The sequence below is a fragment of the Saccopteryx leptura genome, chromosome 3 (genome assembly GCF_036850995.1).
Source record: "Saccopteryx leptura isolate mSacLep1 chromosome 3, mSacLep1_pri_phased_curated, whole genome shotgun sequence".
In the NCBI taxonomy this organism is placed as follows: Eukaryota; Metazoa; Chordata; class Mammalia; order Chiroptera; family Emballonuridae; genus Saccopteryx; species Saccopteryx leptura.
The window spans coordinates 105,084,044-105,111,926 of record NC_089505.1 but is presented as its reverse complement, the minus strand read 5'-3'; the positions used below and the strand labels follow the sequence as shown (position 1 = coordinate 105,111,926).

At 40.9% G+C, this 27,883-nt stretch overlaps 1 protein-coding gene across 1 annotated transcript; it reads left to right on the top strand.

Moving 5' to 3' along the window:
- SRSF4 (serine and arginine rich splicing factor 4) lies at positions 1-27,883 on the top strand. Its single transcript, XM_066375622.1, has 6 exons — positions 1-299; positions 19,013-19,155; positions 20,037-20,149; positions 22,486-22,700; positions 26,091-26,180; positions 26,414-27,883. The coding sequence occupies exons 1-6, from the start codon at positions 193-195 to the stop codon at positions 27,231-27,233; spliced, it is 1,488 nt and encodes a 495-aa protein (XP_066231719.1). The 5' UTR covers positions 1-192; the 3' UTR covers positions 27,234-27,883.

Below are 27,883 nucleotides of genomic sequence, written 5' to 3'. Positions count from 1 at the left end.
GCGGGGAGGGCAGGGAAGGCGGGAGGCGCGCGCTCGCGAGCAACGTGCTCGCGTACGTCGCCGGGGTTCGGCTGCGTCGGTCTCACCGCCCGCCCGTTGCCGCCGTCGCCGCCGCCGTCGCCCCGCTCTCCTTTCGCTGGCCGCCGTCTAAGGGGGTTGGGGCTGGGCCAACCTACCACCGCCGTTGCCGGGATGCCGCGGGTGTATATCGGCCGCCTGAGCTACCAGGCCCGGGAGCGCGATGTGGAGCGCTTCTTTAAGGGCTACGGAAAGATCCTGGAGGTGGATCTGAAGAACGGGTGAGGAGGGCGCAAGAGGGTCCGTCCGGGTGGGGACAGGGCCGGGCGGTGTCGGGGAGGCCGCGGGGACGGGAGAGGTACGTTTGCCCGGCGCGGGGCTGCTGCCGGCCTGCTCCGGCTCCGCCATAGTCGCGGCGCCTCGGGGGCGCGGGTAGGCCCGGGTTTCTACTGCGCCTGCGCGGGTGGGGGTGGTGGAGGGAAAAAGGAGCAATGGTGAGGCTCGGGGTGGAACGGGAAGAAGGAAAATCCGAGTGCGATAGGGGCTCCAGGCAGGAGTGCACAGCTTCAGGGCACAGAGGAGGCCTAGGTTTTTCCTTCCTAGCGTTGGGACTGGGGGCCTGGTTTTTCTCTGGCCTAGAGACCGACTTTTCCCGCTCTAAGAGCTGGTGGAAATAAATTTCCTGTTTCCTTTTCCCGTCTTCCCCAGGCTAATGGTTCAGACAGTCACAACGCATCTTTTCTAGGGGTAGGAGCTCTGAAGAGAGGCCTTGTTCAGACTTGCCATGTGCCACACTTTTTTTGGGCGGGAGACTTCGGATTGAGTAGTCTTAGTGACAGTTTCGAAAGTATCGTCTTGCCATGCTGAAAGTCTTCACCGTTCCCCCGTTCCCTCTACAAGGGTCAAGTCTTAACTCGTTATCTTTAAGACTCCGTGCAGTTTCCAGCCTGTTGTTTCCGTTCTTTAGCTTGACAAAAAAATTGCTTTGTCGTTGAGAGTGTTGGAGAATAATGTTCATCCTGGTATGTGCGTCAAGCTAAAGTAGAGGGAGACGCACAGTTCGAAATTGCTTACTGTCTCCCTGGGTATATGGTCTGTTTTTTGTATTCCTAATCTACTTTGGCAGAGCAGGGCCCAAAGGGGCTACTTGTTTCAGGAAAAGCAGATGAGTCAGGTCTGGAGAAGATACTCAACGGGAAAAATTGTCAGAACCAGGAAACTTTAGGTAGAACTGAAAAGACATGGATATAAAAATTAAAAGAAGTAAGGTACTGAGCCTTGGGTGTTGTAGACTGCCTTGGTTTGTTGTTTTGTTTTTTTTTTTTAAACCCTGCTTTGCAACAGGTCTAATGTGGCTACAGTTAACACTTGAGAAGTTATGGAAGATAACCTGAATATTAGTTGTGTGTTTTTGAAAAGTTTGTAGCTGCCATATACTCTTAATGGTTAGCTTAGTTTAAAATGTCATTTTGAATTGATTGTTAAGAAGAATCACCTTCTTACTAAGGAAAATGCCCTCAGTTTATTATGGATACTGACTTCTTTTAAACTAAAAGACTTAGGAAAATACTCATTTTGTACAATATAGTTTCCGTTCTTAAAGAATTTACTAGCTAAAGAGGGGTTTATTGTTGTGATACATATATAGGTGACAAGCTCCGTATATAGGTGAAAAATCAAGTTAAAATTCCCATTTTTTTTCAGAGTCCAAATAAGTTGACAATAAATTTTATGGGGAAAGCATGAGGTCCTCCCCCCCCCCCCCCATTGAGAGAGAGAAAGAAGCATCATCTTGTTCCACTTGATTGTTCCATTTAGTTGTACATTTGTTGGTTGCTTCTCGTATGTGCCCTGACTGGGGGATTCCAGCCCACAACCTTGAGTAACAGGGAGACATGCTATCCACTGAGCACCCGACCAGGATGAAAAGCTTGGTGTTTTGGGGGTTTTTTTGTTTGTTTGTTTGTTTACAGAGACAGAGAATCAAAGAGAGGGATAGATAGGGACAGACAGGAACCGAAAGAGATGAGCGTCAATCATCAGTTTTTCGTTGCGACACCTGAGTTGTTCATTGATTGCTTTCTCATATGTGCCTTGACTATGGGCCTTCAGCAGACCAAGTAACCCCTTGCTCGAGGCAGCAACCTTGGGTCCAAGCTGGTGGGCTTTGCTCAAACTAGATGAGCCCGCGCTCAAGCTGGTGACCTCAGGGTCTCGAACCTGGGTCCTCCGCATCCCAACCCGACGCTTTATCCACTGCGCCACCGCCTGATCAGGTGGGGGATTTTGTTTTTTGTTGTTTTTTTTTGGTGACAGAGGGACAGATAAGGGCAGACAGACAGGAAGGGAGAAAGATGAGAAGCATCAATTCTTCGTTGCGGCACCTTAGTTGTTCATTGATTGCTTTGTCATATGTGCTTGACTGAGGGGCTGCAGCAGACCAAGTGACCCCTTGCTCAAGGGAGCAACTTTGAGTCCAAGCTGGTAAGCCTTTGCTCAAACCAGATGAGCCCATGCTCAAGCCGGCAACCTCGGAGTTTTGAACCTGGGTCCTCCAGGTCCCAGTCTGACGCTCTATCCACTGCACCACCACCTGGTCAGGCAACACTTGATGGTTTTTGAGGCACAAACATACAAATGGATCCTAATAGCAGCCACGAGATGGAGGCAGGACAGACATCTGTCCCATTGGATGGATGAGGTACTGACACTTGAAAAGAAACCATTGCCCAAACTTCAACAGCAAACTGAAAGGGAGCAAACTGGTCAGGCGAAATAAAGCTTGGGTTTTGAAGCTAGACAGACCTAGATCAAATCTTAGCTTCACCACTTATATTTTTGGGCAGGTTACTACTTGAATTCTAAGTTTTCTCATCCAGGAATATTAGAGATGAGAATTATGAAGCATATGGCTCATAGCTGACCATGATCTTTATTTAGGAGGCAGCTTGTGGTTGATAACATGTAGCATATTTGGTGAGGTCTGTTTTTTCTACGGTTAAGTGTCAGTAAGCAGGAAATTATGTTAACGAGAAAACTGGTTAATTGGACAAATATGTTGATAACCCACCAACAGGATGCCTGCTACTGCGCTAAATAAATTGGGGAGAAAGCAGAAAAGAATTGTTGTTTTGGTGGTGTTTTTTTTTAAGATTTTATTTATTGATTTTTAGAGAGAGTGAGAGAGAAAGGGAAGGAGGAGCAGGGAGCATCAGCTCATAGTAGTTGCTTCTGTATGTGCCTTGACAGGACAAGCCTAGGGTTCTGAACCAGCAACCTCAGCATTTCAGGTCGACACTTCATGCATTGCACCACCACAGGTCAGGCAAGAATTCTGTTCTTGAATAAATATTTTTTAAAATTTTTATTTATTGATGTTAGAGAGAGAGGCAGGAACATCAGTCTTTCCTGTATTCCCTGACCCAGAGTCAACCCAGCAACCTCTCTGCTTCAGGATGATGCTCTAATCAACCGAGTTATCCAGCCAGGGTTTGTTCTTGAATAAATTAAGCGATTATGGTTATAAAACATATACTTTGAATTAAAAAATGCTTGCTCTCACTTTAAACTCAAACAAGTAAGACTTGGAATGGCTTGTTTGAGATAGGCTTTAAAGAATGGATTGACTGGGACTTGAAATGTAAAAAGAAGTATTTGGGTATAGTGTATCATAATGGGTGATGAGGACGTGGTCCTACAGGAAATAATTTTGAGATGTAATAAACACTCTAGTTTGGATTGAGTTTCATGAAGGATTTATGTAGAAATTTAACAACATAAACTGGAAACAACAGCTATAGGATTTTACACTAAAAATTCAAAATCATAGATTAGGAATTCAAAGACTCTGGAGGGAAAAGTTGAGCAATCCTGGAAATGTTGGGATAAGAAGAAGGACAGATTCTTCCAGGATCCTAAATATCTAGATCTCTTTTGGTAACTATACATTCTTACAGTTCTGCTGCTAGACCATGATATGCATAAAATCTAAGTCTGTGATAGAAAGTCAGGTTGATATGAGGAATAGGAAGTCATTTCAGGGATTTGAAGACAGGTGTGCTGACGGTCATCAAGCAAGCACAACTAACTGCTGGCAGCATTCAGGAGTCATTTCAGAGGGAAATGACTGAGCCAAGGACCAGTGGTATAGATGTATTTCAAGTAAGAATTGTCTGGACAAAATGGCAAAAAGTGCAGATGAGTCTGAAAGGAAGGAGTAGGTACAAAAGGAAAAGATGGCATAATAGAATAACATGTGTAAGCTTCTAGTCCAGGAAACTAAGAAGTAGAATAGATCTCCCTGAGAAGTATTTCCAAGCGTACCTAGATTGTGATGATTAGTAATTGAAATTTAAAAGCAGATTTTGGATGGATAGGGCTTTTAAGAATTGCTGAAGAGTTCAAATTTGTAGAAGGGAGCTATATCAATAGACAAATATGTTAAGCTGAATAATTGGAGGTAAAGTTCAGAATTAATTATATAGGCTTAAAGTACTGCCACAATAGAAAGTTGACCAAATGAGGAAGCAAATGAGCTCTCCAAATGAGAATTTAGTGTCCAGGAGAGGCTTTCATGGGCCCTCTTGGGATTTGGAGAGGTATGTGTGCAACAGTTCATTGTACCTTTTAGAGAACTCCTAGGGATGGTTCAGTTTGGGACCACAAACATGACGTAGACCTCTCAGGACCAGATCCCCTTGGAGGGATCCTGCATTCATACCTTCCACACCAACTCCAGCAAGAGTCTGTGGGGGTCAAGGAAGCAACAATATGAGCTCTTTTTTTTTTTTTTTTTTTTTTTTTAATATGAGCTCCTCTTTATAGCCTTCCAACTCCATGGTAACTTTTTCCCTCTTAACATTTCATTTATTGATTTTAGAGACAGGATAAAAAGAGAGAAAGGTGGTAGGGAGTAATAGGAAGCAGCAACTCATAGTAGTTGTTTCTTGTATGTGCCTTGGCTGGGTAAGCCCAGGTTTCGAACCTCAGCATTCTAGGTTGATGCTTTATATACTGCACCACCACAGGTCAGGCTCCAATGTAACTTTCGTTGCCTTTGATTATTTGTGAATCCTATGGGCTTTCTTTTTTATTAGTAAAATCACTATCTTTGTGTGAAGTGTAGAACAGTAGTTTCTCGTCACAAAATCTTGTGGTTTTAGTCATAGATATTTATATCTTAATTTTTCCATATTTTAGTTAATAAATAAAACTTATCACATTCTAAGATTATTTTACTTGCCTAGTAGCTGGACAGGTAAACCTTCAAATCATTGAGAATGGTAGGTTTTTGTTTTGTTGTTAGTTTTAGTGTTTATAGGCATGAATTAAAATTCCAGGGAAGCATGGCTATAAATTTGTTTAATTGGATTTTCACAATATTTAAGTATTAGCAAGAAGTTTTTATTTTCACCCTTCTTAAAAATTTCAAGTAGAAGTTATCTTGTTTAATTTCTTAAATATGTTAAGACTCCTTGTTCTTTTTGTCTCTGATCACTGTAGGCATTGTTACGCCTCAGATACTAAGATGAATCTCCACCAACACCAGAACCTACACAGGAATTTATCTTTTGACTGAATTGATGGGAACTTGTTTTTTCTGTCTTTTTTTTTTTTTAAGGGGCAATATAGGAAATATAATTTAGTTTAATGTTCCTGGTTTCTGATTAATTGAACCATTAAGCATTTTATTAATCATGTGGGAGATTACCTTCACCCATTACCAAAAAGTAGATAAATGCTTTATTATTTTTTATAGTAATGCTACAACTAATAGGAATGACAAAAGAAAAACGTCCTTTAAGGACCCCACCACCTTTTTGCTCTTGGTTAGTTCTGCCCTCAAAAATCATGTCACATTTGAACCCACACAGTCCCAGGCTTTGAATCTGTGTGGTTTATTTTAAAGTAAAGCGTTTGGTTTTACATTAATTTTATGATTACCTAATAAGAGATTAAAGCATAGCTTTCTTTAAAGGAGTATTTGACCAACTATTTATGCAAAGTTAAAGTTAACATTTCAAAATAGCATGTATTTCTAATTATAAAAATTTCACGTTTACTGTAAATTTTTTATTAAAATTTTAAATTATGTTATCATGGTAAATTTTTCTAAATAAAGAGGTAAAAAAATAATTATCGAAAGGTGACATTCTCTGCATTTTGAGACTTGCGGCTCTCTCTCATTTCTTACCCCCCCTTATTAACATACTTAGGATTCTATTTTGTAACATATGCATATATAACAGTGTGGTGAATATCCTTTAATAAATCTTTGTACACATTTCTAGTTGTTATCTCAGCGCAGCTCCTGAAAGTGGACTTTTAGTGTCAAAGTATAGACATTTTTAAGGCTTTTGCTACCTATTGATCTCCATTATTCTCTGAACAGATAGTATTTATATTTTCACCTGCCATAGTATTTATATTTTCACCTGCTATGTTTAAAAGTTTCTGTTTTTCTGCACTGTTTTCTTATGTGTTTTAATATTATTTTTAAAATTAGAATGTTTTAAATTATGTATGAGGAGGTTATCTTGAAGCCTTTAAGGCTCATGCATGTAGCCTACAAGTATAACCAATTCAGTAACTTCTTTAAAAAAACAGCAACAAAAACTTCACTGATTAGAATATAAATGTAGGTTCATGGTGAATAATTTAAATTATTTTTTTATTATTATTTTTTTACAGGGACAGAGAGAGAGGGATAGATAGGGACAGACAGACAGGAATGGAGAGAGACGAGAAGCATCAATCATCAGTTTTTCGTTGCGATACCTTAGTTGCTCATTGATTGCTTTCTCATATGTGCCTTGACCACGGGCCTTCAGCAGACTGAGTAACCCCTTGCTCAAGCCAGCAACCTTGGATCCAAGCTTTGCTCAAACCAGATGAGCCTGCGCTCAAGCTGGCGACCTTGGGGTCCCGAACCCGGGTCCTCCCCATCCCAGTCCGACGGTCCATCCACTGCGCCACTGCCTGGTCAGGCAAAATGGTGAATAATTTAGACAATACCAAAATCACAAAGTAGAAAGGAAGCATCATTAAGAACCTTGTTAACATAGGCCTGGTCTGTGTGCAATTTTATGTCCCTCTTTTTTGACTTGATTATTTTTTCTGTTACATTAAAATCTTTCTCATATACATCATTTTAATGGCTGCATAAAATCCATTGCATGGTGTGTCATGATTTATCCAACCATCACTCCTAGGTTGTCTTTAAACTCTTGCTGTTAAAAATAACCCTGTGGTGGATATGATGTTCATAAAACTTTGTTTGCATTTTTATCATTCTTTAGGACAGTCTATGAAGTAAAATTCATGTGTTCCAGCAGGAATAAATGTTTTCAAGGCTGCCAGGGCATATTGCCGAATAACTTTCCACCCTAGCATGCTCACCAACATTGAGCATCCATGTTTAAAATCTTTGCTTGTTTAACAGGTCTTGTGTATTTTGACCAAGAACTTTTTCTTAAGCAAATAAGACATAAGAGAAATAGGACTATGGATTAAATAGCAGTCTGGGTTTTTTTATTAGTAGCATGACCAGTACAAATGTGACCAAGTTGTTTTTTTGTACTGGAGCCTCGTGTTGAAGTCAACCTACTATCAAAAAATATTTAAAGGCCCTGGCCGGTTGGCTCAGCGGTAGAGCGTCGGCCTAGCGTGTGGAGGACCCGGGTTCGATTCCCGGCCAGGGCACACAGGAGAAGCGCCCATTTGCTTCTCCACCCCTCCGCCGCGTTTTCCTCTCTGTCTCTCTCTTCCCCTCCCGCAGCCAAGGCTCCATTGGAGCAAAGATGGCCCGGGCTCTGGGGATGGCTCTGTGGCCTCTGCCTCAGGCGCTAGAGTGGCTCTGGTCGCAACATGGCGACGCCCAGGATGGGTAGAGCATCGCCCCCTGGTGGGCAGAGCGTCGCCCCGGTCGGGCACATGCGGGAGTCTGTCTGACTGTCTCTCCCTGTTTCCAGCTTCAGAAAAATGAAAATATATATATATTTAATAAGTATGTTATGCCCTGGCCGGTTGGCTCAGAGGTAGAATGTCAGCCCGGTGTGTGGAAGTCTCAGGTTCAATTCCCAGCCAGGGCACACAGGAGAAGCGCCCATCTGCTTCTCCACCTTTCCCCCTCTCCTTTATCTCTTTCTTCCCCTCTCGCAGCCAAGGCTCCATTGCAGCAAAGTTGGCCCGGGCGCTGAGAATGGCTCTGTGGCCTCCACCTCAGGCGCTAGAATGGCTCTGGTTGCAACAGAGCAACACCCCAGATGGGCAGAGCATCACCCCCTAGTGGGTATGCGGGGTGGATCTGGGTTGGGCACATACGGGAGTCTGTCTGCTTTCCTGCTTCTCATTTCAGAAAAAAGATAATAATAAGTATGTTACTTCATTTTTTCTAAGATGTTTAATTTTTTTAATTGATTTTAGAGAGGAGGGGAGGGAGGGAGACATTGATTTGTTGTTCCACTTATTTATGCACTCATTGATTCTTGTACGTGCCCTGACCAGGTATCTAACACAACTTAAACCAACTGAGCAACCCAGCCAGGGTCCATGGGTAATTTTTTAAATTTGTCATCTTGATAAATCAGTGCCAGGAGACAAAACACCATACTGCAATTTTGACCAAATGGTACTAGCATAAATTGCCCTGGCTCAATAGTTCCACTCCTTGGTCCCAGTTCCCCAGTTTGTGATCTGAAGGAACATTCTCTATTTGGCCAAGTCATTTGAAACTCCTATTGCTCAGTTTAATATCAAGCTCCTCCCTTACTCATTGAGGTAGCATGTGAATAAAATGGCTGGATGAGGTATTTGTCTCTTAAAAGATAGGCACAGGATGTAGACTGGGTGAAATATGCTTTGGCTTACCAGTATTTTTGGATGCTTCCATATGACCTAAATAGAAAATTGTACTCTGAGTTCCTCAGAAAAAAAGGTAGTCCAAGCATCTGACAGAGTACTATTGGAGGTGATATTTACAAATTTGTAAGCTTACACTGGAATTTAAAAACTAGAATATATTAACTGTATTTGTATGATTTGTCTTTTTAACTGAGCATATCAAAGCACTTGACAAACAAGTGTTGTCTGTAGTCTGTACTGATGGGGAAACTGAGTCATGGGGAGATTACCTGACTGACCCAAAGCTACAAAATGAGTTAGTGACAATTCTGGGAACTGGAGATCTTTCTTTTTCACATAGCAGATACGGCGTATCAGTGTCAAAGTTTCTCTCATGCTGTTTCTTTCCAGATGATTCTGTCCTTTTGGGACTTGTCTCCTAGGGTGAGAAGGTGGTTCAGGTTCCACAACTTATTCAGTCTTTAGTCTCTTTGCAGAGGCTTCCAAAAAGTAGACAAGTTACTGCCAAAAAAGTATGACAGGTGGTACTTTTTATGACATTGGCCCTGGACAGAGACTGCTAGTGATTCTCCATGTTAGGCTATTCTTTTATAAAATTAAAATTTACTTTCTAATCCCTAGCCCCTTCACCAGTACTTTTTTTTTTATTATTCATTTTAGAGAGGAGAGGGAGAGACAGAGAAAGAGAGAGAGAGAGAAAGGAGGGAGAAGCTGGAAGCATCAACTCCCATATGTGCCTTGACCAGGCAAGCCCAGGGTTTCGAACCGGCGACCTCAGCATTTCCAGGCAGATGCTTTATCCACTGCGCCACCACAGGTCAGGCATTAGGCTACTCTTTGAAGAGCTATCAGGTAGTTATCAGCTTTGTTATGGCCAACTTGGGTAGGATTTGTACAAGTAAATGCAATAAAGACCTCTGTCCTATTAGCATTTCAAGGGCTCAGAGTTTCCTGCAGGCAAAGGATCAGACTGTGCTCTCATGGAAATGTCCTTTTCTTTTTATTGGGAGATGAAAGTCAAGAGGTCTCTGAACTGCAAATGATATCTGAAGAAACCCTTTAAGGATACTTGTTATCCCTCCCCTGGGTTTCCCAACTATGTCTTTAGCCCCCATGCCAGAATGAGAGGCCTTCCTAAACCTCTCATTGGGTTGTAGAGACCTCTAAGGCCAGGAAAAAGGGAAGACTGAGAGGCGGGAATTTTGACTTCAATCTTCAGGAATGAAAGAATCTAGCAGGAAGCTCATGCAACGGAATCAGGAATACAGACCAGAAGCACTGACTTTGAGGAAAGTTGTATGATGTGGTTGAAATGAAGCTATCAATCCATTAATGTTAAAAGAATTTCATTAAAATATTAAATGGCCACTTTTCAGGGAAAGGGCATCCCAAAAAAATAGCACCGCATATTTCATTTTTAACAAAAATAAAAGTAAGACCCTGGGGCAGTTACAAGGGACATGAGAACAGCCAAGATGGTACCAGAGGCATGACCTGAAGAGGCTTTAATACTCATAGCGTCTTTTTAGACATAGGATCTGGTTTTCTTTGTGGCATTGGTGTGTAATCAGGTACTACTGTCTGCTGAATGTAAACCTTTTTTACATTAAGTACAAATAACAGTAGGTCCATCTTATGTCCCATTAAGATTCAATCACAATTAAATCTTCATGAATTTAGTGCATGATCAGGGAATAGTGTGTGATCAGGAAATAGTTGACCCCCTTTTCTTATGAGACATTTTCATTTCATTTATCCTTAATGTTCATAGTGTCTGAAAATTGAAATGGACACAGATGTGATTGTATTTGCCTCCCCACCCCTCTTTAAGGAAAGCAACCATGATGACTTAAAAATGTCAAAATAATAACATTCAGTTATGACAAGAGGTTCTGGTTGTGAGCATTTGATCTACAAACTGGGTTTGTTGCCATCTAAGGGTAGTCTCGTTTTGTAGGGTAAAAATATGATTGCACCCTAGTTAAAGTGAAATAGCTTAGCAGCCTTAGTTAATTCTTTAAAACAGTTTTGGATAGTTGGAACAAATTGGAAGATAGGTGCATAAGACAATTACAAAGTAAAACTAAATTTGAATTCAATACATAGTTCTAACTCCTGCTGTTCTGGAGGAATTATATTTTATCACTTAGTTTTAGGATAATGTTCTATTTTTCTCACCTCAGTTTGTGAATATTCCTTTAGAGATGGGCTGGTATTTTCTTTATGGTTTGTTACCTTTCTGTTTTCCTAGACTGGTATTAAAATTTTGATAGTTGATTTATAGGTCTTGTTCACAACTCACCTAGTATTAGTACACATCAGGTACAGAAATGGCATTTCTGACCATTTAATTTTTCTCATAAGATGCTAATATTCATGTGGACATTTGTCACTCAGCAGCACATAATTTGATGAAACTGATTTTCTGTGTTCATAGAGCTTGTGTGTCTCAAATTGTGTTTGTTCTTGAGGACCACTTCTTTCTCTTGGTGTATAGGAAGCAGTAGAACATGGTGATGGAGTATTGCTTTTAGGTTAGGACCAGGGTTTCGAAGAATCCCAGGAATTGGGTAGCCTTACCAAGTTACTTAACTACTCTAAATCTTAGTTTCTTCATCTATGAAATACAGTAAGTCTCAAAGTTGTGGAGGTTATTGCAACGGAATTTGAAGAAGGAAAGAGTCTGGTGGTCTGTAGTAGCCATGTTAATAGTAGTTTGAAATTAAATCAGCTCTTAAATGTTTATCTGCAAAGTACTTACCTGGTTGCTATAATTCTTGTATAGTTGAAGATCTGTCAACCTTATAGTATTTGATTTTTGGTCCATTTTCACCATTATTCATGCTTCTATTTATATTTTCTGGTTCCAGTCATCATTCCTTACAAAACTAATTAAATGCATTCTTAATACATAATATTGTCAATACCCACTCACATCCACCACCCCTAGGCCCAACTATCGTCTCTATGCTGGTCTAATTTTTGCTGAGCCTAAAACCAAAGACAGATTCTGGGGGTTGATATGGGACCTCCAGAATGGGGATTGCACAGAATAATCTTATTTTTCCTCTATTCTTCTAGTCTGTTATGTTCTGAACCCACACATGTTTTCGGAAGGACCAGATGGCTGACACTGGCTAATGGGAACCAAAAGACGAGTGAAAGTAACCTGATTGTCACATACCCCATGTTTAGAGGAGCTTCACCCTGCCCCAAGATAAACTTTTTTTTTTCCTCTGGAGATTTTATCCCACCCTGTCAAAAAACTTGAATGCAGCCTGGCTTACCTGAGGTTAGATTATCAAGTCAAACAGCAGCATTTATCAAATGAAAAGGATTATATTCAGGACTGTGAGAGAGAAGCATCTGCCTTTACAAAGGCAGTGTGACCTTGTGGCTAAGAGCTTGGGTTGTAGAGTCAGATGGATCTGGGTTTGAGTTTAGCTCTTCTGTTTATAAGCTTCTTGACAGTGAGCAAGTTGCTTAGCCTCTTCAAGCTCAGTCTTCTCATTTGTATAATGAGAATAACAATTGTAGTAGTGTACTCTACACGTATGGTATGAGGAAAGAATGAATCATGGATAATTATTTACTGTGTGCCAGGCACTATGCTAAATATTAATCTTTGTTATTAAAGAGCTCATAATCAAATGAGAAGGACAAGCACAAAGAAAAAAAAACTTAAAAGGCCATAATTTTCATGTTAAGTATAAAATTGAATAAAAGTGTTGAAGCATTAAAGAAAGTGCTAAAATGACTGGTGGAATCAGGCAAGTTTTTGAGACTCATGAAAGAGTATATAGAATAAGATTGACATTATTCATCTTGTGTAATCAAAGCTTTTCAGGTTTACAGAATGACAAACAGATACTTAGCAGTCATTATAGAACTCTGAGTGAAAGAATGGTAAAGTAACTGGCTACCTGCTACATCTAAAGAGACAAGCTGATTAAGTAAAAATAGCGAAATGCTAGAATTCAGTTGAATCAATAGGAAGAGATAGCCCTGAGGGCCCAAAAAAATGACAAAATTGTAGAACTAGGCAATGTGGGCAGCCATTTAGGAATAGTCAAAAGGTGATTACAAGGTTGTTGGGAATGAGTTAGATGGTCAGGGATCCAGAAGAGAGAAATCATGAGGTAGGTTTTCTTCTTTGAAGGTGGGGAAAGATCAAGTGCAGACTGAGCTGTGGCCAACGTTTGCAGACCAGGAATCCACATTAGCTCTAATCAGAGAGCTCTTGGTGTGCAGGAACTGCCAGTTTGCCGACGTGAAAAGAGCCCCAGACTGGTTATTGGTGAGCCCTGAAGTCGCACCCCAGCTCTGCCACTCAGTGAGCACGGGTAAGTCATCCACCTTCTCCGGGTGGCCATGATGGCCCTCCCTCCTCTGAGGCTAAAGGAAGGCCAGAATGCCAGAGCAGCCCCTTCATGTCTCAAGATAGCAAAGGATCTCAGGAACCTATTTCATGTAGTGGGAGCTCCTAGTTGTGGGTTATAAACAACCCTCTGTTTCTGGGAAAGTCAAATTGTAACCATAATCAGTGACCCCAAGAGGTGAATGTAATACTGGTTACTTCTACTTTGAGGGCCTGGCCCCTGCTTCCCTGGAATGTATCAGACCTTTGGAATTGGGCAGTTACAGTTCTCGCTGGCAAGCTTTTCTCCAAGTTGGCCTCTGCTAAGCACTTGAGTTGGTTGCAGAAGTACCTTTCTGCTGTTTTCCAAGCACTTGATGCAGACAACAAGAAGTATTGGGGTTTTTTTTATTATCATTACTTTCCTGTTAGTGTGCCCTAACTTTTTTCACCTCGTGAACACCAAGGTGGCTGAAGCATAGATCCAACACTGAGTGCTTTGAAAGAAAGCTGTTTGATTCCTGTTCACTAAATGCCATTTCTTTCAGGGTAGATGTAAGGGCTCTGCCCTTAAAGTACAGTGCTATTGACCCTAGTTTGAGGGTTCAAGCCAACCCATGGGTTAACTTCAACAGATGAAAATTTTTCCTTGGCTACAGCAACATCCCTAATCCTGACCAGCCATGGAGAGGTTCGGTTCTTACCAGGAAAATGAGTGAATGTGGGAATGGCTCACCACATTGGGAAAACAAAACTCACATCCTGCTGATGGTTGGCTGAGGACTGTCATGTCCACATACAAAGAAAAGCATGTGGCACAGTTTTAGGACAAAGGTGAGCAGAGATCCACTGTGGAAAGGGGCAAATTTTTCTTATAGAGAGAAGGTCTGAGGCATGCCCCTCTGTGAGCAGTGTTGGTGGGTGACTGCAGGTACACGCATGGAGGCTTGCTTTCCCTTGCTCCCCGTATCCACTCCCTATGAGTTAACTGGTGTCTAGCGACCACTTAGTCACTTCTTGCCCAATTAGCCACCAATCAGCATATGTTCAGAGCAAGTCATGCTCATTTGTCAGATAGGACTTTTCTGCAGTCTCCCTCTTCAGAAATGATGTTTGGAAGACAGAGATGACCCTAAGTTACTAAAAGGGGTGAGATAAACTCCACATCCTCTTCATTGGAACATACAGAGTGGTATTTGGGACCATTGGGTTATCAGGATCAGGGAAAGCCTATTTAGCAACAACACAGAGAATAATTCTTTGGTGAATTCTTTTAAAATTGAAGTCTTGAACTACTTTAGTTTGAAAAACATGTCTTTTCAGTTCTAGCATTTCAGCATTCTGACTTACAGCCTGAGCACTACATTAGGTGTTGAGTGAGGAAGATCATAGCACTGTCAGTGGTGGAAGATTGGACTCAAGTTTGGAATAGCTCTCATCATTCAGTGTGGCTTTTTTTTGTGGTGTCCAGATACCTGGTTGTACTTGCTATGAGTCATGGGGCCCACTTTTTTTAGGTAGAAAATAACAGGAACTTCCCTCCCATCACTTTTAGACTCAAGTTATCAGATAAAACATGACCCTGGGGAAAAGAGTTTAGAAAGGGCAATAGCAGAGAAATGTTGAAGAAAGGTGTTTTTCTTTTCATTGATAACTATAGTGTGTTTAATAATTAGGCCGTGCTGTTTGTTCTTTCACATTGGCATAGAAAGACTGAGGGACATGGCATCTGGGAGTCCACTGTAGAGGGAGTTTTAAATTTGTCTTAGATTCATTCTTCAGAATCCCATCATCTTCTTTATTCTCATACTAGAATTATTGAAAGATGATCTTTGTTTTTAATAGAGCAGAAAAAGAAGGGTGTCTGCAGCTGTGTTCTTGTGAGGCTTATTCTCAGGTCACACCAGAGATGAGTATTCATGTGTGTTTTTAATATCCCGCCTTCCTTTGAGGAAGGAATCAAAGGAGAGTACTTTGGGGGAGCAAAGATTAAGTTTCATGTTATTTCCTACAGAGCACAAAAGAACATTAAAATGAATTTAGAAAGATTCTCTGATGTTAGTTACCAGGGAGCACTTGACTTTTCTTGAAAGCACTAAAATTTCAGAGACAGTTGAAATGTTTAAATAAAACAAAAATTGGGACCCATACAGTAGTTTTAAAAGGTATTTTAGATGATAAAAATTAAATTTATCCCTATGCATCTGTCACTCTGGTGCTACTACCACATTGTTTAAATTATCCCATCATTATGCCAGGTGACAACTAACTGACCTGTCATACTGCTGATGCTAGAAGAAACCTTAGACATAGGTAGTATAGCTCCCTCATTTTGCAGATAAACTGGACCCAGAGAAATAAAGTTATTTAAATGTATTTTTCAGAGTTGGTTTATAGCAAAACAAGGATGAGAACCCAGGCCAGTGCTTGCTTCTCCAGTCTTAATAGTTGTAGTATGCTTCACTTTCCTCATCTGTAAAACAAGAATAATAGTACCTGATTCTTGGGTATTGTGAATATTAAATAAGATAACATCTAGCATATGGAAATTAATAAATGTTAAGCAATACTTTATTGTTGTTATGTAGTCTTCCTGCCTTATTTGGGGAACTTTTTCACTTTATTGAATGAAAATAAGCCATTCTTTGAGTAAAGCAGATCTAAATAAACAGTAATGTGGTAGAAGCAATCACACTGACCTGGTCTTTACTTTACACTTAAAACAGGAGTCCCTATCAGGTATGATTTGTGGTTGTATGAGGGTATTCGATTTAATCTGCCAGACTCACTTATGTCAGTGGTAGAGAGAAATGATAGGTGCCTGATTTACCCTTGGAGTGGACTTTGACACTGAAATATTTCAAATAGATTTTGTGGCTTTTCACAGAGGTAGCCAAAATTTTCCAGTGAAATAAATTTGATCTTAAGTCAGCGATTTTAATAAGTGACTTAGCCCCCCAAAAATGTGGCTACTAAGTGACCCACCTGTTGGGGACAACTTTTTAGAAGTAAATATTAAGGAAGGACTGTAGGGACCATTATCCTCTAATAGCATTAATAGATCCCTACAACCCAAGGAAGAATTTTATTGGCAAGTTATGCTATACTTCAATGTCAGTTGCAAAGATAGTCTGTGTGAGCATTAATTTTTGTTTTTAGATTGTTGTGCCTGCACTTAACAAATTGTCCTTACTTTCCTTCAAAGGTCAGAATGAGTTCTGCATGTAAGCCTTGGAACAGAAGGAGCATGCCCAGGATGATCTTTGAGTCTGGGAGAGGTCTAACATAGAGGTCTAACACACTCATCGTTTGTTAACAAAAGTTCGGCTTTTTATTTCAGAAGACTTGCAAAGCTTAGGGTCTTTCATTCTCAGACCCTCAAGTAGTTGTAAACCCAAATTATTTTGAAGAAAACTGTTTATATGTTCCTCTTATTTAATCTTTAGAAGTCTGTTTTCCTCAGACATCACATTAGATGAGTTGGAGTCATTGGGTCGTGCTGAGCCAAGGGTGTGGAGGCTGTTTCATCCTGCCCGTGTTGAGTGTTTTCTCTCATCCCTCTCTTCTTGGCATCAAGCTCTTATAGGATGCCAAGAGCAGCGATGCTGTGGGCAAGGCAGACTTATGACCAGTCCTGATAGCTGAGTTAAGGAAGGCTTTTTTAGGGGGGAGGGTGTACTTTATTATCTATTCAGAAATAAACCAAAGTAGAAAGTAGTTAGATTTGATTTTTTATTTGCCTTTCAATATTTTCTTCTCTAAAAATGATAGTATAGCTTTCCTCATGACCCACTCTGCTTTGGAAAGAAAAAGGCAGCGGTATTGTATTATCTATTAGAGATTTTTAGTGTTAAAGCACTTTTTAACCATAGAAAGTTAATTTGATAGAGAAAGAGGTTTAACTTGCTCTGTCAAATGTGACATCATATTCAAAATCATTCTTATTAAGCTGCTCAACAATTCTAGCCCATGGAATTATAAAACCATGTTTTAAAGACTTCATAGCGCTTAAAAGTGAGCCAGGTGGCTTCTGAATTGTGTTACTGCAAAACATTTCCCATTAAACAACTGGGTGTATCTGTGTTACATTTTTTTTAAGGGAGTTGAGATTAGTGACTCTTTAATTGAGAGGCTGAGAGGCAGTGAGACAGACGCCCACATGCGCCCCAACTGAGATCTACCCGGCAAGCCTCTACCAGGCGATGCTCTGCCCATCTAGGGCAGCTGCTCCATTGCTCGGCAACCTAACTATTTTAGCATCTGAGGCAAGGCCATGGAACCATCCTCAGCACCCTGGGCCAACTTGCTCTAACCTTTTGAGCCATGGCTGCAGGAGGGGAAGAGAGAGAGAGAGAAAGAAGGGGGAAAGAAAGAAGGGGGAGAGAAGCAAATGGACACTTCTGTGTGCCTTGACTTGGAATCAAACACAGGACTTAAACACACCGGGCTAAAGCTGTACTGCTGAGTCAACCAGCCAGGGCCGATATTAGTGACTCTTAACATTTGAATGCCATTAATAGACATCAGAATAAAGAACCCTTCAAAGTTGTTGTTAGCTGTACATTATCACCTTGAGAGACAAAAAGGTCTCTTTATTGGGCACCTAAAACGTGTATAATTATGTTAACTGGTGTCACCCCAATAGATCTAACAAAAAAAAGGGGAGAAGCTTTTTAATGAAGAATTCTGCAAGACCGAGTTCTCATTTAACAAGTTGCTGACGATAACATTACATGCTAAAGAAGCTGGTATCATTTTGGTTAGGCTGAATGAACTTGTGGCAAGTCTTGTAACCTGTTTTTAGTTCGTGTGTTTAAATGCAGAGAAACACTAAGTTTGCCTAAGTACACAGCTTTGGTAGAGTTTATAGACATTGCTGGTAATTTTCCTTCGTGATCAAATATGACCATTAAGATAGTTTTGGTTTTTAGATCTAGGCAGTAGTCACAAAGCTCTACTCTTCACAGATAACATGATTTATAAGGCATTTGTTTAACCTTGCTTATAAAGATTTTACAAATCTTGTGCTTTCATTTTATAAGTTGTACTCTAAACAGGATTAATAGAACTTGGGGGGGAGTTTGTCTTTCGGGTATATGTTAAACCACCAAACCTCTTTGCTGGGACATTTCTAGGAAAAGTTTGTATATAAGTTTGCGCAGTTTTATGGTTTTAGAGAATTCCAGCCTACCTGAAATCTCGTGGAAATTAATTTGGAATATCACGAGGAAGTGAATAGCTCCAAATATTTTTCACTGATAATGTCTAGAACATTTATTCATTTGTGACTGACAAATGAATAGGTAGAGGAACAGGAATGTTTTTAAAAAAATTCTTTCACCAATGAGATTTTAGATACAGTGATTATTTTCTAACCTGATATGTTATCCCAAACATGATTTAACAGTTAAGACACAGTGCCTGAATGTAGGTGTAATCCATGAGTTTTCTGTGATATTTTGATACATTATACCAAGCATCTCTGGATGTTTTTGTAATTACCACTAACTACTTGGGGAGCAAAAGAAGTGGTCTTTATACTTAGCCAGTCTCTTACTAGAAAGACAGGAGTCTACCTTGAATAGTCTCCTTACCCTCTTAAAGTGCCTATTGGCACAAAGCAAAGTGGTTTCAGCTAAAGGGAAGAGAGTTGATCCTTAGATTGCAAAACCCCACCTAACCTTTGCTAAGCATGAACCTCATTGCTTTCTCTTTAATGTAGTGAAGCTAGATGTCAAAGTGGTGCCAACCAGGATTTTGTTTGCTCTCTTCTAGATATGGATTTGTGGAGTTTGATGATCTGCGTGATGCAGATGATGCTGTTTATGAACTGAATGGCAAAGACCTTTGTGGTGAGCGAGTAATTGTTGAGCATGCCCGCGGCCCACGTCGAGATGGCAGTTACGGTTCTGGACGCAGTAAGCATTTAAAGGGCATTTGTATCAGTGACATGCCTTTGTTATTAAATGTTAATTTTTAAAAGTGATTGATTAATGTTAATTAGTTGAAATGTATTGATAATTAAGCCATTTGTTTTTAAAATTGTATCTTTTAAAATGTAAAATTTTAAATAAACATCTTTGATAATGTTTAATTTTAATTAAATTAATGGCATAAATTTGTTTTAATACTTTATAAATATGTTTAATGATATGTGTTTGTGTTGTTGTTTGTTTTTCTCTGTAATGCAATTGTTTAACATAGATTTAACAAAGACCTCAATGTTTTAATTAAAAGAGTCCTTTGAGGCTAAGATGACTGCCTGTTCCATTTGCTGACCTTGGGTTACCTTTCCATGCGTGGCTCTTTGAACCATTGTGGCCCTTGGCTGACCAAAAACAGGAAGCCATGTGACGACCGCAACCTTTCCCCATTAGACCTGGGTGGTGAGGATCCCAAGGGTTAGACACAGATGAGATTAAACTGAAATAGGTGCCTGAAAATCTTCTTTTATCTCTATATAAAATATTCACAAAAACTTTAATCACTGTGAGTAACACAAGTAACTGATTTAGTAATTTGGTTACTTATTTCTAAATTGTTAATAGTTTTTAATTTATGCATGTTAATGCTAAATATTAATGGATATATATACTTACAACTTTGTAAATTGAATTAAATTTTCATGTTTAGTTGATTTTTTTTTTAAACATCTAGTTTGGATTTGAGGGTGGGATAGAGTTAAAACATGTGCTGTTTGGGGTGGGGGTGAGTGGTCTATTTAAGGGGAATGTGGTAGCTATATCATTTTTTCCTTTTCCACCACTGAACTAATCTTATTTATTTGAACCTTCCAAAGGTGGATATGGTTATAGAAGAAGTGGCCGAGATAAATATGGCCCTCCTACCCGCACAGAATACAGACTTATTGTGGAAAATTTGTCAAGTCGGTGCAGCTGGCAAGACCTAAAGGCAAGACCTGTTAACCTTTTGAGATAAGGGTGGACAGGAGTTAAGGTTGGGAAAGAGGCAATTCTCTGCAGGTCCAGGCATGCACAGAACGGAACGTTGTTATATGTTTGAAAGCTTTCCCAAAGCATTGGAAATCTCCAATTAGAGGTTCCATAAGAGTACAGAAGACATCAGAATCTCACTACTACTGCATGTTACAGAACCGTCACTCGAGGGACAGTATGTTATATGAAATTTTTCTCCATAGAGACTGGTACAGAGCAGCGATTTTCAACCTTTCTCGTGGCATACATAAACTAATTACTAAAATGCTGCAGTGCACCAAAAAATATATTTTTTTTTGCCAGTCTGATGAAAAATTAGGTATAATTTGGTTAATTGACACCGATGACTATTATTATGTTGGCTGTTGTCATTTTTTTATTTGACAATCTAAGAGAAAAGAGGTCAGTGCCCCCAACTAGTCAGCTGTTGCATGTTTTAAAAATTCTTGTGGCACACCAGTTGAAAATTGCTGGTATAGAGAGATACCAATGTAGTCCCCTCCGCCCCCCATTAAAGAAAGAGTTACAACCACTAGCATTCTCTGCAGCATTAGTTGTAATATGCAAGTTTATGTCAGTTTGCAGCATAGATCCAGATCCTCTTTGGTAAAAACTACTATCTGGCCCATGTTTTTTCAAAAGATTTGTTTTTCATGGAACAGTTATCCTGAAAAAGTTTTAATGTCAAGAAATTAAGGTCCAGACCCTGGCCAAGTAGCTCAGTTGGTTGGAGTTTCATCCTGACACACCAAGATTGTGGATTCAATCCCTGGTCAGGACACATAGAAGGAGCCACCAGTGAATGCATAAATATGTGGAATAACAAATTGATCTCTGTCTCTCTCCCCCCCTCCCCCTTCCTCTTTCTCCCTCATTCCTTTCCTTCCTCCCTCTTTTCTTATCTCTCAAATCAATGGAACATTATTTTTTTAAAGAATAATAATTCAGGTTCTGAACGCTACCTGCTTATGCTCAGACCCCAGCTTATTCACTACCTGAATGACCTTGAGCAGTTTATTTAACAACTGTATTTCACTTTTCTCTTCTGTAAATGGGGTAATGATTATATCTAGCCCACATGGCTGCAATCGGGACTGAATTAATAAAATCATGCCTATTGTACAGTAAATGTTCAACATGTTGCCATTGTTATTAATTTGGAAGTGTGGCAGTATAGAACAATAGTAGTGACACTCTTTAAGCCCATTGCCAGAATTAGCACATATTTTAACTTACCCAGGACAACCCCAGACTTGGCATAAAACTTCATAACTTTCTCGTTCATTCTCAGACGTATCCCGATTTGGATGGTAAATTATATGGGCTCCCTGCCTTTTACCCAAAATCCCCACTCCTACTCCTGCAAATACTTCAGTTAAAGCAGTTTTTGTACAAAAGTGTTCATTTCTGGATTATGAATAATAGTAGAAGTCTACATATAACCTGAAAGTCCCAACAATTGGAAAGTCCTCAAAGAGGTACTGGGCACACTAATTATGAAGACATGTAAACATTTTATGATTCAGTGAGCAAGGAAATGGTATCAAATGGCATGTGTTCAATGTTTGTAACAATAAAATATTGAGAGGGAAGTAATAAAAATGAATTGCTACTGGATATTCATATTTTTATTCTACCTATATTGAGTGTATATTATATATAAAGGAATCTGGGGAAATTGTCCGTAAATTTCTAAGTTTAATTTCATCCAAATTTTATCTTCTTTTTAAACACTAATGAGATCTCTTATTTTTATATCACTTTAGCATTTAGACAGCATGACTGGTCATACCACTCTGAAGCCAGAGGTGGACAATACTGTTCAGTGGCCTTGTCTTTCATTTGCTTTGAAGAGATAACAGTTTTAAATAAAATTAAGGTGCTAATTTCATCCCTTTATGGATTTGTTTGCATTATCAATATCTATATATGTTTTCAAACAATAATTTATGAAATGTATAAGTCCTAACTTAAATGTAGTGATATGAGCTTCCAAAGCTTCTATAAAATTTAGAAAATGATGGTTAACTAGAAATTTTTGTATTTACATACAACTTTATTTAAAAGAACAGTTAAATATTAATTATCTCTACCACCTACCTAATGCCTGATGCTTTAAAGAGCCTTAGTAAATGGTTGGCATGTAGATGGAAATACTTTAAGAGAAAACTTTATTCTGAGGAAAGCTAGCATTTCTTCCTAAAATAAATGAGAAACTTGCATTATAGTGATTGCAGTGGCTACCTAAGCAAAATGTGTCCTAACCTATTCAGTGCTTTGCTTTTTCTTTAGGATTACATGCGTCAGGCAGGAGAAGTGACGTATGCAGATGCTCACAAAGGCCGCAAAAATGAAGGGGTGATTGAATTTGTGTCTTACTCTGATATGAAAAGAGCTTTGGAGAAGTTAGATGGAACTGAAGTCAATGGCAGAAAAATCAGATTAGTGGAAGACAAGCCTGGCTCTAGACGGCGCCGGTCCTACTCCAGAAGCCGGAGCCACTCCAGGTACTGCTGACGTCCTGATGTGTTGGAGCTCACTATAAACCATAAGTGAGCACACAAATAACCATTTTTGTTCTTCTGTTGAATTCTCCGTAACATGGTTCCATGTGGTTCAGTAGCTCAGAACATTGAACTGAATACTTATTTGTAAAGCTCTTGAATTCTTTTTTTTTTTTTGTATTTTTCTGAAGTTGGAAACCGGGGGGGGGGGGGGGGCCAGTCAGACAGACTCCTGCATGCACCTGACCGGGATCCACCGGCATGCCCACCAGGGGGCGATGCTCTGTTGCAACCAGAGCCATTCTAGCGCCTGAGGCAGAGGCCACAGAGCCACCCCCAGTGCCCAGGCCAACTTTGCTCCAATGGAGCCTTGGCTGCAGGAGGGGAAGAGAGAGACAGAGAGGAAGGAGAGGGGGAGGGGTGGAGAAGCAGATGGGCGCTCCTCCTGTGTGCCCTAGCCAGGAATCAAACCCAGGACTCCTGCACGCCAGGCCAACGCTCTACCACTGAGCCAACCGGCCAGGGCCTGAACTCTTACGTCATGAGTACAAATAGAAGTCAAGTCCTTTCTCTGAGGCAGGAATCAGTGACCTTTCTCATTTCTTCTCGGGTCCCCTAAATCATAACCCTCATTGGGGGCAAACATGGACACTAACTAGTCCCTTGGTTACTCTATGTGTTCCAGCTATTCATGAGGGAAGGTTTTGTCCTACTCGACAGCTACTCTGCAAACAGTCCAGGCACTTGTGAACAAGTCAGATATGGTCCATGCCCTCAGTCTAGTGGAGAAGGCAGGCATTGAGCAAAAAATTACCATTGTGCCAAGTATGTCCAAGGAAGTGTACACAGCTGAAGAGCAGTCAAAGGCTTCCCTAAGAGACATCGAAATTGATCCCTAAAGGATAGTCAGAGATGGTGGGCAGACTAGATCTACACACTGCGGTCACATGACATGTCTCTTCATTCTCCTTTCAATCACTGATATATTCTCCTTCACCTTTTTATGATATTTTTCATGCATTTAGTTGTTGAAGAAATGGTTGTCTTGAAGATTTCCCCATAGCAGAGATTTTGTTGATTGTGTCCTTATGGTGTTTAACACATTTCTTTATTCTATCCCCCATATTTCCTATAAACTCATAGTTAGATGTTGAGATATTTAGAATAATGCCAGGTGCACTTCATAAATATTGCTTTATACTTCCTGTTGCCTCACTTATGTGGTGTCTGGATGTCCCACCCTAAACGATGATAATTTGCATCAGTGTGTTCAGGAGTTGTCAACCATTTTCAAGTTCTGCATCAGCGTTCCACCTAATAGTTTTAGCATCTATTGATAACCATTACCCAGAGCCATTCATTGGTGGTTGCAAAATGATGGCTTTCTAATTTTCTCATTTTTTCTGCTTTTAAAGACTATAATTCTGTATAGGATGATTTCCCTCCTCTATTCTTTTGTTACCCTCAAATAGAGTTTTTATAGGAAATGCAAAATAAAAGTTTAATACCTTTATTTACTAACTTTAAGAATATTAAATATGCCCTAGCAACCCCTAAAGGTGGTAAGGGAGGGAGTGGTTTAGTATCAGAATGAATTCTTGGATGTTTGTATATTGTTCCATCTATTAGAGTCAAACTGTTCTGTGTTTGGTCATGGGGAGCTCTTCTAGTTGTCTCCTGTTTGAGTATCTTTTGGTTTGGTTTGGTTTTTGTATGAATATGCTTTAATAAATATTTTCCCCAAACTTTTTATTATAATCATTTTCAAATATATATTAAGTTGAAAGAATAGTTCACAAATACTCATACCATCCTTCTAGATTCAATAGTTAGCATTTTGCCTTCTGTCTCTGGGTGTGTGCGCTCGCACACCCAGCACATTTTTTTGTTGTAGTATTTGAAGTGAAAGTGCAGAGATTATGACACTTTGCCTCTAAATCCTTCAGCATGTGTCTCTAAGAATGAGGATAACCACACTTCTTCTATTGTCTAACCCAAGAATAATAATAGTGATTCTGTAAAGTCATCTGTGTCCAAGCCATATTCCAGTTTCCCCAGTTTTTCCATGGATGTCTTTATACTACTTTTTTTCCTGACCAGGATTCAGTCCAGACACACATTGCATAGGATTGTTAGGGCTGAAGCAATCCTCCTCCTTCCTCTCTTGCCCCTATGACGTGTACTTTTCTTAGTTTTTGTTTTTTAACGCTATTCCACACTCTTAATTTACTTACATGTATCCTCTTGGTGTCATTGAATTTGAACTTTATCTTCTGAAGTTCCTATAATCTGGAAGATAGATCTGGAGAGAAGTGAATGAGATACAGATTCAACATTTTTGGCAAGAGTCCTTTTGTAGATGGTGACGCCCAAAAATCCTTGAAGGTTTTCCTCTTTCATGATGAGATGTTCTCGGCCCATTTTTTGTTCTTTTCCTGCCCTACACCTCGTGTCAGTTGTTTCCCCGAAGGAGCCTAGATGCTTTTGGTAGTCAGTGATAAGGAGAGTCCGTGGTCTTGGCTTATTAAAGATTCTTTTAGTCTTGGAGTGTATTAAAACAGCTCTCTGGTCACAGTGAGTTTACTAGATTAGATAGGTAAAGGGCAAAAAACTATGCCCTTTACCTGTCTAAACGAGGCTGTTGTAGGCCCAGGGAGGTGGGAAGGTGGCTTGCTCACCAGGAGGGGCAGATGTGGGTAGACTGGAGGAGAGGCTCGTCATCAGTAGGTAAGAGGATGAGGAGGGAGAGAAGAGTCGGATGGTGTGGTTTCTGTTGTGAGGAAGATGGTAAATAGCAGCGGCACTATGGAGATAAGGAGGGAACCCAGCAGAGTGGGTCTAGGAGGAAAGTGGATTCAGGATTAGAATTGCTGAGTTTCAGGTAAGCCATCCACGTGGAATGTTTGTGAGCAGCTGAGATCTGTTGGCCTAGAGCACAGGAAAGAGTTATCTCTCAGCTTTGTGCCCAGACACCATCAGTGCTGTACATATTTTTTATTGAAAAAATGTCTTCATTGACTCTTTTCAGCTAGGCTTTAGTCAGCAAGTTTTTTGGGGTTTTTTGTTGTTGTTGATGCTGTTTTAGGTGAAAGGAAGAGAGATAAACAGACTCCCCGCATGCACCCGACCGGAATCCACCGGACAATCCCTGTCTGGGGCCGTTGCTCGGACCACCCGAGCTAACTGCAGTGCCTGGGGCTGACGCTCAAACCGAGCCACTGGCTGCAGAAGGGGGAGAGGGAGGAGCGGAAGAGAAGCAGATGGTCACTTTTCTTATGTGGCCTAACTGGGAATCAAACCCAGGGCATAAATACGCCAGGCTGACATTCTATCCACTGAGACAACTGGCCAGAGCCAGTATTATATTTTTTAAAAAATGTTTTTCCTCTCTAGGTCCCGCTCTCGTAGCAGACATTCTCGTAAGAGCAGAAGCCGAAGCGGCAGCAGCAAGAGCAGTCATTCTAAGAGTAGATCTCGGTCCAGGTGGGTCTTCTGTGGTTTAAGTGGAGGGATGAGTGGGAAACATCCATACCGTTTGCCACATTGATTTTAGTCGTGTTAGCAGTCTTATCTCACCCCAGTTTCTCCAGCTCTGAACTGGAATTGTGGGGGCTCAAGAAGTGGGGTAAAGCTCCATGTCCCTTTGGCCTTTCCATCTGGTGATTAGCATCAAGTATAAAGTTGCATGTGACTTCAACATTACTGTGTCTCTGCAGGTCAGGCTCCCATTCCCGCAGCAAGAGCCGCAGCCGCAGCAAGAGCCGCAGCCGTAGCAAGAAGGAGAAGAGCCGCAGCCCCAGCAAGGGTGACAAGAGTCGCAGCCGGAGCCGCAGTGCCGACAAGCGCCGCAGCAAGAGTAAGGACAAAGCAGAAGAGAAGATCCAGAACAACGACAATGCCGGGAAGTCCAAGAGCAGGAGTCCCAGTCGGCACAAGAGCAAGAGCAAAAGCAGGAGCAGGAGCCAGGAGAAGCGTGCGGAGGAGGAGAAGCGAGGGAGCAGGAGCAGGAGCAAGGAGAAGAGCCGGAGTCAGGAGAAAGGGCTCCGCAGGAGCAGGAGCAAGGGAGGCAGCAGGAGCCGCAGCCGGAGTCGCAGCAAAAGCAAGGACAAGAGGAAGGGGCGGAAGAGGAGCCGGGAGGAGAGCCGCAGCCGCAGTCGCAGCCGCAGCAAGAGCAAGAGGAGCAGGAAACGCGGCAGCAAGCGGGACAGCAAGTCCGGCAGCAGCGAGAAGAAGAAGAAGGAAGATGCCGAGCGCTCCCGGTCCAGATCACGGTCCCGCTCGGTGTCAAAGGAGCAGGAACGTGCCAAGTCCGAGTCCGGCCAGAGAGAAAGCCGGGTGGAGAGCGAGGCTGCTGGCACCAATCAGGAGACCCGGTCCCGGTCAAGGTCCAATTCTAAATCAAAACCAAACCTTCCATCAGAATCACGCTCCAGATCAAAGTCTGCTTCAAAAACCCGATCTCGGTCCAAGTCTAGATCCAGGTCTGCATCCAGATCGCCTTCCCGGTCTAGATCTAGATCCCACTCAAGGTCCTAACTGGCTACAACCACAGCTGGAACTACCCGGGAAGTTTTGTACATGTTTGGTAGCCGTAGCACAAGTGATTGAAGTAGAACATATGTCACTGCTGTACATTTTTAATTCCCCTAATGGTGTGTCTACAATTGTTAAATCTAAGTGCTTCCTCTCCGTAAAGCCTCCTGGCGCCAGGCCTTCCTGCTCGACTGAAAACAATCTCTTTGAAAACCCCTTTCCTTATGGCCCACAGTAGAATATCCAAAATGCCTTGGCTTTCAGGCCTGGCCTTTCCTACAGGGAGCTCAGTACCTGGATGGGTCTAAGGCTGGAATGACGACATAGGTAGGTATGGTGAGTTCAACCATTTTTGCCCTTGAATTGATGCCCTTTGATGTATGCCATTTAGTGAAAGTGCTAAGTCTTAAGTTTCCTACCACTTTGGTTTCATATTTTTGGACTTAACAAAGTTGTGAATAGCACAGTCAAGGAAAATTGATACCTTCAGTAAGTAATCCATAGGAAATAAACTATAGAGTTCCATATTCTGGTATTGTGATTATATTGTTTTATATTAAAAAAGAAAAGAAAAGAATTTTTTTTAATTTTATTTTTCCCCGTCTTGCAAAGTATAGTGACCCCTGTTTCCATTAAATTTGAATAAAGACTAT

Coding starts and splice junctions, on each gene's coding strand:
- SRSF4 (XM_066375622.1), top strand. CDS start 193: ATGCCGCGGGTGTATATCGGCCGCCTGAGCTACCAGGCCCGGGAGCGC. Junction 19,156..20,036: donor CAGTTACGGTTCTGGACGCA/GTAAGCATTTAA, acceptor AACCTTCCAAAG/GTGGATATGGTTATAGAAGA. Junction 26,181..26,413: donor AAGAGTAGATCTCGGTCCAG/GTGGGTCTTCTG, acceptor GTGTCTCTGCAG/GTCAGGCTCCCATTCCCGCA.